Source organism: Lemur catta, chromosome 8, assembly GCF_020740605.2.
Source record: "Lemur catta isolate mLemCat1 chromosome 8, mLemCat1.pri, whole genome shotgun sequence".
NCBI classification, from domain to species: domain Eukaryota; kingdom Metazoa; phylum Chordata; class Mammalia; order Primates; family Lemuridae; genus Lemur; species Lemur catta.
In genome coordinates, this window is record NC_059135.1 from 97,556,330 (window position 1) to 97,566,817 (window position 10,488).

Sequence of the window (10,488 nt, forward strand, 5' to 3'; positions counted from 1 at the left end):
ATGGCATTAACATTGCCATCAGCTGCATTTACAATAGGGAGATAACCGTGGATTATCAGGATGAGTGCAATGTAATCACAAGAGTCCTTCACAGTGAAAGAAGGAGGCAGAAGGAGAGAATTCTAGGTCGAAGTGACTAGGGAAAAGAGAAATGAAACATTGCTTGTCTTGAAGATGGAGAAGGGGGCTGTAAGCGATAGAATGTGGGTGGCTTTGAGAAGCTAGAAAAGGCAGACAAATGCAGTATCCCAGAGCCTCTGGAAGTTCCGCCTTGTTGACACCTAGGCTTTTAGCCCCATTGGAGCTGTGTCAGGCTTCTAATCTACAGAACTGCAAGATAACACATTTGGGTTTTAAGCTGCTTGATTTAAGCTGTTTGGTTTGTGGTAATTTCTCATAGCAGCCACATGACATTAATATACATGATTTCTGTCTTCCTGTCTTTCTTTCTTTTTATTTCTTTTTTGAGACAGAGTCTCACTCTGTCTCCTGGGCTAGAGTGCAGCCGTGTCAGCCTAGCTCTCTTTAACCTCAAGCTCCTGGGCTGAAGCATTCCTCCTACTTCAGCCTCCCAAGTAGCTGGGACTTCCAGTGTGTATCACCCCGGCCAGCTAATTTTTTCTATTTTTAGTAGAGACAGGGTCTTGCTCTTGCTTTGGCTGGTCTTGAACTCCTGCCCTCAAATGATCCTCCCACCTTAGCCTCCCAGAGTGCTAGGATTAGAGAAGTTAGCCATGGCACCTGCCCTGGTTTCTTTCTTCATTATGGTAAGAAGAGAGGGATAATAAATTAGTTAAGTTTTTCTTCATAATAATTACCCAAAGACAGAGGAATAAGTGGCATTAAATGACTTGGAGTATAAAAACATGTCAAAATACTTAGCTTTTGAAGAAAAAAAATTGGTTAAATTTATTGGGAACAGTAAAATGAGGCCAAAATTATTAATAGCAAAGGGCTTATTAAGGTAGGTTAATTTCTCATTTCCTTCCACATCCTCATCACATCGTCTCGTTAGTGCTGCCAACATAATGCATGCTTACAGATCAATAGAGACATTCTTTGACAATTTATGAATTGTCTAAGTATATAATTTATACTGGTAGATGGGAAAGTTCCTGCCCCCTTCCAGAAAATAAACAAATTATCCTAATAAAATAACCATTGGAGCCATCTAGGTATGTTAAAACTATTACACCTTAAAATATGGCTCGTTATGCATTACAGTTTTACAGAATTGCCTCACAGCAATTTGTTCCAATGACCCCTTTTAAGAGAAAGAAATAGGATTCCAAGTAATCTCACCACAAATCTTGAAGAAAATGAGACATTTGATCTTGCTATGAATCTCAAATGATTGCATTTTCATCTTTTATAAAGATTCCAAGATGCTTTGGGAAGTTTAAAGCTGTCATGAAACACCCATGCTCACCCATCAGTTCCATGGGCAGGACCGAGCAGGTAGAAATCTTGAATAGAAGGTCAGTCTATACAGGTGACCTAAAACAATGGACATGATACATCTCTGGGAGGACAACTTTGACTTCTAATTTCTCTGTCTGACTCTTCTTTTTTTTTTTTTTTCCTGGTACATTTCTGAGTAAAATGCTGTAATGAGCATCGTAGTCTGCTTGCACTAATCACCACCTTCCATAGATAAATGGTGACGGCGATAATGACACAAATTCTATAAAACATCTAGAGTACAGAACAGATTTATTATCTTTGTTACAGTTCATAAAATACATGAATGAAAATTTAGAAGTTTGGAACATTTTTATTTCAAAGCAGAGCTGGCCCTAGCAGTTTTCTATGACATGTGGTTGATATATTGATGCTTGTAGAGGGGGTGGAGTTGGGGAGAGGAGGTGAAGAGAGATGGGGGAGGGTTCTCCCTAGTCAAAGAATAACAAGATAACTTCTGTAATTTTAGACATTACTCAAAGAGGACATACAGCATAGTTTGGGGAAAAAAAGACTTCGGATTGTCTTTTACATTGCAGAGAGCCATAGATTGGATCCTGAAGTTGCTAAGGCAAACAGCCTGGGTTTTGTTGGATGCATGTCTTCAGTGCAGTACAACCACGTGGCGCCACTGAAGGCAGCTCTGCGCCACGCCACCGCTGCGCCTGTGACTGTCCAAGGGACCTTGACGGAGTCCAGCTGCGGCTCCACGGTGGACTCAGATGTGAATGCGGTGACCACCGTGCATTCTTCATCAGGTACATTCAAGAGAATGTCCAGTGGAGCTCAGCTCACTAGCTCTACTTTCAGTGTCTTCGAGAAGCTTCCAGGTTAACGGTCTGGCTACTATGACTCAATTCCTTGCCTTGTGTAATTACAGGTGGTTAAAAACTGTGACTGATTTCTTATGGGTGTTTTTTAATATATTTAATACAATTCTACTTTTAATATGGTGAGTACTTGGAATTAAATGCAGAGTTGCATATATTATATGTTATACACATATATAATAGTGCACAGTGTGTGTGGCGTGTGTGAGTATATAGCCACTACTGCTTAAGTGGCTACTGCGACAAGGATGGAAGTGTTTAGGGAACAAGGAGGCAGCGAGCTGGTCCTGAACTAATACATTTTATATGATTAAAATCAGGCTTACTTTTCCCCCTTTATTGAAGAATAATTGAAAAATAAAAATTATATATATTCAAGGTATACAATGTGATGATTTGATAAATATGTGAAATTGTGAAATTACTACCACAATTAAATTAATCAACACATCTATTATCACACATAGTTACCCTTTGTGTGTGTTTCTGTTGAGGGCACTTGAGATTTACTCTCTTAGCAAATTTCAAGTAAACAAGTGTGGTCATCGTGCTATGCGTTAGATCACCAAAATGTAATCATCTTCTAAGTAAGTGTGTACCTTTACCCAACATCTCCCCAGTTCCCCCACCCTGTAGCCTCTGGAAACCACTGTTCTACTCTCTGCTTCTATGAGTCTGACTTTTTTTTGATTCCACATATAAGTGAGATCATATAGTATTTGTCTTTCTGCACCTGGCTTATTTCATTTGATGCAATGAAATAAGGTTTATTCATGTTGTCACAAGTGGTGTGATTTGCTTGTATTATATAATGCTGAACAATATTCCATTGTTTTTATATATATGAATATATAAATAAAGACTGTGATATATATCTACAAAACAATGGAATATTATTCAGTATATATATGTAAAAATGCTAGATGTATTCAGCATATATATATATACATATCACAATATATTTATCTATTCATCCATGGACAGACATTTAGGTTATTTCCATCTCTTGGCTACTGTGAATAATGCTATAATGAACACATAAGTGCAAATGGCTATAGGCATCACACTCCCTGATTTCAAACTATATTGCAAAGCTATAGTAATCAGAAGAGCATGTTACTGGCATACAAATAAACACAATGGAACTGAATAGAGATCTCAGAAATATACCCAGCATATATGTTCAACTAATTTTTGGCAAGGGTTTCAATAACACATGATAGGGAAAAGATTACTTATTCAATAGATCATGCTAGGAAAACTGGATATCCACCTGCAAAAGAATAAAATTGAATCTTTGCCTTATACCATAAAAATTAACTTGAAAAAATTTAGCCTCAAATGTGAGACCTGAAACTGTAAAATCCTGGAAGGAAACATAGGGAAAAAGCTCCTTGGCATTGGTCTTGACAATAATCTTTTTGAATATGACACCAAAAGTATAGGCAGCAAAAGAAGAAAAGATGGAACTATATCAAACTAAGAAGTTTCTACACAGCAAGGGAAACAATCAATAAAATGAAAAGGCAATGTACAGAATGGAAAATATTTGAAAATCATATGTATGATGAGGGATTAATATCCAAAACATATAAAGAATTCATACAACTCAATACCAAAAAAAGAAAAAATAATTAAAAATAGGCAAAGGATCTAAATAGACATTTTTCAAAAAAAGACATACAGATGGCCAACAGGTATGTGAAAATACGCTTATCATCACTAATCATCATAGAAATGAGAACCAAAACCACAAGATTACCTTATACCCTTTAGGATGGCTATTATCAAAAAGACAAGAGGGTAAGAAGTGTTGGAGAGGATGTGCAGAAAAGGGAACTCCTGTATGCTCTTGGGGAGGCCGTAAACTAGTACAGTCATTATGGAAAACAGTATGGAGGTTTCTCAAAAAAATTAAAACTAGAATACTACTCTGGGTATGTAACCAAAAAAATTAAATCAGCCTTTTATAAAAATAGGAAAAAAAATTAAATTTCCTATTTTAGGAAAAAATTTTAAATTTCCTATTAAATTTCCAGCACCATATCCATATAGTAGCTTTTCTGTCTTTTCTTAGTCACCATCATTTTGGAAATCTTGGAATGTGTCTGGGGTTTGTTTCAACCGGGTATAAGGTGACAGACACGGAGTCGACAGCCTCTGAGAGGAAAATTTATACTTACAGTTCCCAAAACCACATGGGAAAGCAGGGGGTGCGGCAGGAGGCAGAAGGAACGAGGGAGAGTACGGCTCAGAGACATTATTGTGGTTTCCATGGGAAGGAATGGGTGAGGCGGGGTAGGTGTCAATAAATACCAGAGAGTTAGAATTAATAAACTGAGTGTAATGTATATTAACATATCATCAGCAAAATATGCTAGGAATGGAGAAATCTGGGCTAAGATCACAGATACGTTGGTTTATAAACATGACTAAGGGGGAAACCGATGTAAGTTGGAGTAAGAAAAAAGGCTGTGATCTAAACCCAGATGGATGTTAAGATTCGAAGACAATCATGCTACACATAAAGACGTTTTGGTCAATGAAGGGCCTAGTGAGGTTGTAGCCACCCTAACACCTTAGCCCAACACATTACACACCTGTTGTGGCGATGCTGGGTAAACAAGCCTGCCCCTCAAGAGGAGCCTCAGGCGGGCGCTTCAGGAGGTTCCAGAAGGAGACATTGTTCTCACAGGGATGACAGCTCCATGCCTGCTATCGCCCTTGAAGACCTTCCAGTGGGAGAAGATGTGGAGGTGGAAGACAGTGCTATTGATGATCCTGACCCTGTGTAGGCCAAGGTTAATGTGTGTGTGTCTTAGTTTTAAAAAAAAAAAAAAATTAAAGTAAAAAATAATAAGATATTTTAAAAACAGGAAAAAAGCTTATAGAATAAGGCTATAAAGAAAGAAAATATTTTTATACAGCTGCACAATGCATTTGTGTTTTAAGCTAAGTGTTATCACAAAAAAGTCAAACTGTTTAAAAGGAATTAAAAGTTTATTAGTACAAAAGTGACAGTAAACTGAGGTTAATTTATTACTGAAGAAAGAATTGTTTAAGTAAATTTAGTGTAGCCCGTGTGCACAGTGTGTCTGAAGTCTGCAGTAGTGCATGGTAATGTCCAAGGCCTTCACGTTCACTCACCACCCACTGACTCGCCCAGAGCCCAGAACAACCTCCAGCCCTGCAAGCCCTGTTCACAGTAAGTGCTCTATACAAGTGTACCATTATCTTTTATGCCACATTTGTACTGTACCTTTTCTATGTTTAGATGCACAAATACTTACCACTGTGTTACAACTGCCTACAGCATTCAGTGCCCTGGCATGCTATATAGGTCCCCTAAGAACGCATTTCTTGGAACATATTCTCATCATTAAGTGACGCGTGACTGTATTTATAAAGACGCAGGAGGCATTCCAGGAAGGTGGGTAAGCACAAGGATATAAAAGAATAACAAGCTTTGGAGGACAGTAGGATATAGAGTGTCTAACCACTAAATAGTTTTAGTTCCCTCCCTCCCTTTCTGTCTGCTTCCCTTCCTTTCCCTGCCTTCTGCCTGCCCACTTCCTTACCCCTCCCCCTCTCTCCTTCCTTCCCCTCCTCTTCTGACCTCTCACTTTCCACCTGCACTTTGCCTGCCCACCCTCCCTCTGTCTCTGACATGTACCTTCATCACCATCACCCCATTGTCACCCATCGGTAACATGTCTATCTGTCTATGTTTGTGTGTGCGTGTGTGTGTGTGTGTGTGCATGTATGCTATCTAAGCATACGAAGATGACTAATAGTATTATCAAGTTCCAAGTGCAAGTCCTTTCCATAGCTCTCCCCTATCAATCCCACCGTCCAGAACACCTGCCCCAAACCAGCCCCTCTTCCCCTACAGTGCCCTTCCTGTGTGACCCCATCAGACTCTCTCTTGTACTAATGTTTTCTAGCTCCAGATTCATGATTTTAGAAAAAGACTCTCTGTATACACCATAAACAGCATAACCCACCACCCTCTGTTCACTCAATCACACTAGATATACTTGCCAAACGTCTCTCATGTGTACCTGCACAGCAGGGTGGCAGTGCTGTGGGACATGAGGTGTAAATTCTGGTCTTTTCCATCAGAAGATTGATGTGCCACTAGTGAGACTAGAATTCACACACTCACACGTGTGTGTATGTGTATATAATTAATAATAAGCAAAATTATAAGAAAAAGCAAGATTTATTGAGCACTCAACATTGTGTCAGGCACTGTTCTAAAACATACATATTATTAATATCTTGAGCAACTCTTCAAAACCTTATAAAGTAGAGACTATTATTTTTCCCAGTTTACAGATGAGAACATTTAAATGACATGTGGCAACCCTAATGATGACACGAAGTAGTGCACTATCAATTGCCAAACAATTTGTTAATTATGAGCAAAGAGGGGATTGAACTCTGCCGTGGCCTGTGCATCGCCCACCCCGTGCTTTGCCAGCAGCCTGCCCTGAGGCTCTGTGTGCTGTTAAACTGGACAGGGTTTCTCATACCGTATATGGCAGCGCACGTACTGTACAATGCCTCTCTCATCAGTGGGCTTGCGCCAGAGGCTTTAATTCTCCGGTGCTTTTGTTCTTCCCGGGAAATAACCTTGAATCCTCTTGCAACTGAAGAAAACTGTCAAGCAGAGAGGTGTGTGTCCTGGGGGTCACAGACCCTTGCCACGCATGGGAACTGCCCAGAGAAGCAACTGGAGACGTCAGGGGAAGGCTGAGGGCACGTGGGCAGGATACGTCATCATCTGGTTCAACCCCTTTCCCTGCAACTTACTTGCAAACTAACAGGGTCATGAACTATGGAGTGCAAGCAGTGTACTTCAGATGTTCTTTGCTTGGGTGTGTTTATTTGGGTTTCTTGCAACTCTCCAACTCACAAATATTTGAGAGCACCCGGTGTAATCCACAGCTGTGTCATTTCGTCTCCACTCTGTAGACCTCCTGCCAGTGCCTTGAGTGAGGAGTGAAGCCTCATGTTTTACTCCTTTCAGATCCCTTTGGGAAGACGGATGAACGGGAACCACTCACCAATGCAGTTCGAAGTGATTCTGCGGTCATTGGAGGTAAAACATTCACTGTTGCAGAAAACGAAAAGACGTAAATGATCTTACACTTTGGAGAAAGCTGTCTGAAGCCCTCCTTAATTAGGGCCCTCCAGCACCCAGAACCCCGCATTATCTGCCAGACTGAGAGGGGTTCATGAATAGTCACATGTGCCGAGTGATCAAAAGCACCCTCTCCCCTGGCACCAGCAGCTCCGCAGGTTCCTCCCAGCTCTGGTGCACCAGGCAGCTGAGCGCTAAGTCCACAGCTGGAGCATTTGCTTACAGACAGCAGCCAGCATCTTGTTTGTCTCATCCAGTTGTCACTTTTTCTAAAGCACAAACAAAGCGGACCAATAAAACTACACATGGGAAAGGAGCCACGTTGGGGCAGACAGATGGGGGAAGCCGCCATCCTGTCAGGTTTTCTCCACCAAGTGATCTGGGTTGGATCTTATGAGCAGGGTGAAGCCCACAGGACCGTAGCTTCAAATTCCGCGGTACATGTGGTCACAGATGCAGACCCTGTCTGCTCAGCTGTGCGCTCCCCTCCCCACCCTCCCCCCTGCTCTGCTGTTCTCCCTGCGCCTGCTGGCCTCCCCCCTCTCTATTCTGCCTCAGCTTGGCTGCTGCCGGCTGTAGCTTGATTTTTCCTTCTGGATCTTGCCACCCAGAATGACTCCCAAGCCTTGCTAATGTAAGATGCCTGTGACAGACTAAATCCACTTCCACCCGAGAACCATAACCCTAGCAGGTGCCCCCATCCCTGCCTTCTGGCAGCCTAGACGAGCTGATCCATGGCAGATGGAGTTCTCCTTGTAAAAGTCACCAGTATCCATTCATTTCACTTGTATTTCATGACCCCAGCGACAAGTTGGGCCCCATGCTAAGTGGGGGGATATGGAAACGGATGGGGGGAGGGGCTGGGTGAACAGGCAGCAATACGACCAGTGGCTCCTGTTCACATGGCCGTGGGAGCACGGAGGTGCTCCTTGCAGTAAGACTGTAAGCAAGGAACACCACAGCCTCTCCTGAAGGAAGTTCTTAAAACATTTGACCTGAATTTCTGCGTTAGAGAAGAAAGTCCAAATTGATTTCTCTTTGGCTTTGAGAAAAGTAGGAAACAATTTTGTCCCTGTTTTTCTCTCTATAATTTCCCATTTGACAAGTGGAAAAAAGACTTACTGTTGTGACTGCTGACTCTTCCCCAGACATTTATATGCTCTGTGAGTCTCTTGGAAAGTCCTTCCAATCCATGGAAGATCCCTGGAGGCGTGCAGAGCCCCCAGCGCTGACTGTCCCCTGCATCGAAGGGGTGGAAGCCAGCCTCCTATTCCCTCTCTCTCTGCTGTCGCCCACTCCGCTGAGGCACTCACTGCCACCCCGTTTATCCACCCATGTGCTAACTGAGGCGGACTTACTCTGCCTTGCTCTAAAGTAGTTGGAGAAAATTCCACAAAATGGAATAGTGAAAATAAAAAAAAAAAAAAAAAGTAAGAAATCTTAACCATGACCCTAGCTCAAAAAATTGGTGGAAGACGCACAATGAATATATGTAACTCTCAAATATCCATGCTTATGCAAATCATAATATAGGGTGTCCAACACTAGCTTTCTAAAATAGACATTTTTCCTCAATCTTTACTATCCTTAGAAAGAAAAATAAACAGTAGAAGATTAGAAATAAAATAATCTTTGATTAATATAAATATTTTCAAATATTTTAATGCTGAGAAACCTACATTTGTGTAGAGACACATGCTCTTCCACATTTTCACCGTCTTTTTGCAGAGATTGCCTTTCATGGGCCCAGAACCTTCCCGGCGAAGGTAGGGGTGAGACCTTAGGGTCAGTGAAGGCAACTTGCAAGGTAGATCCAGTCACATAAGATACAACCAAATAAGGGGAAATCTGACAGGACCAGGCATTTTAGTCTACTGAGTTTCTGGAGGGCAGAGGTGTCTCACCACCGAGGAGCCTCTGTCTAGCAGAGTACGGAGCAACATAAGGGTGCCCTAAATTTTTGGTAATCATTTCATTATTAATGATTTTTTTAGCAAAACAATCATATAACGTAAAGCAAATTTACATCAGGAGAGGACGTATTGGGATGTGAAATATTTAAGTACCGGTTTTTCTTAGGATGCTAAAGTAATTCTAAAATATTTAGTTGCAGGGTGAAAAAGAAATGTGCTAATTACAAACGATTCTGACACATTCTTTACAGCAGATCTTAGAAAATTTATTAAAAAATCCTTTGCTAATTCAACTCCATATTTATAAGACGGCATTCTTAGTCCATTAAACAAAACCTTCTCTGATTTAGACTGGCGTTCTCCCCAGCTAGTCCAAAAGAAGGAGATTTTAACAGTAATTAAGGACTGAGGGCATTTCGGCAGGTGTTTATTTCTGGGCCTATGGCAGAGTTTTGTTTGTGTGTTTGTTTGGTTTGGTTCCTATAAGTGCCTCCTTTGTGTAGTCTGACTCTGCTTCTGGAGCAGGTGACCTGGGATGATTTTCTTCTTTTTCCTTCCTCCGCCTCCCCAGGGGTAATAGCAGTGGCGATTTTCATCATCTTCTGTGTCGTGGGCATCATGACCCGGCTCCTGTACCAGCACAAGCAGTCACAGCGCACAAACCAGATGAAGGAGAAGGAGTACCCAGAAAATTTGGACAGTTCCTTCAGAAACGATGTTGACTTGCAAAACCCAGTGAGCGAGTGCAAACGGGAATATTTCATCTGAAAAACTGCAGGGTCCCTAACACTCTTTTTCTTCTTATTGTTAATTTTTTTCTCCTTCTCTTCTGTCTTCTATCTTTTAATTTTGGTCATTCTCTTCCTCTTATGTGTTTGCCATTTCTTTTCTGGAACGTACCTGCATCCACCACGGCATCGATGCCCTTGACCCAGCCCGGGAGAACGGGCCGCTGTGGCCACTGTCTTCTGCTCTGACAAACCTGTCGTGGTGACAGTGGCCGCTCAAGAGACTGGCGTTACTGTTCGAGACATGGAAGGGACACGTGTGCACTCCCACATGTTCAGTTCTGTCTTTCTGGTTTCTGAAATGCACTGTTTGGTTTTGCAGCATTCAGGGTTGCAGGCCTCCCGTGAAC

At 41.7% G+C, this 10,488-nt stretch overlaps 1 protein-coding gene across 2 annotated transcripts in view; it reads left to right on the forward strand.

Annotated features, from left to right (window-relative positions):
• The window catches only part of CNTNAP5 (contactin associated protein family member 5), a 773,538-nt gene extending 763,420 nt beyond the window's left edge, over positions 1 to 10,118 (forward strand). For both annotated transcript variants that reach the window (XM_045559127.1, XM_045559128.1), the window contains exons 22-24: positions 2,001 to 2,219; positions 7,324 to 7,395; positions 9,922 to 10,118. In XM_045559127.1, coding sequence (XP_045415083.1) covers positions 2,001 to 2,219; positions 7,324 to 7,395; positions 9,922 to 10,118 — 488 coding nt within the window. The remainder of the gene's footprint in view (positions 1 to 2,000; positions 2,220 to 7,323; positions 7,396 to 9,921) is intronic.
• The last annotated feature ends 370 nt before the right edge of the window (positions 10,119 to 10,488 follow it).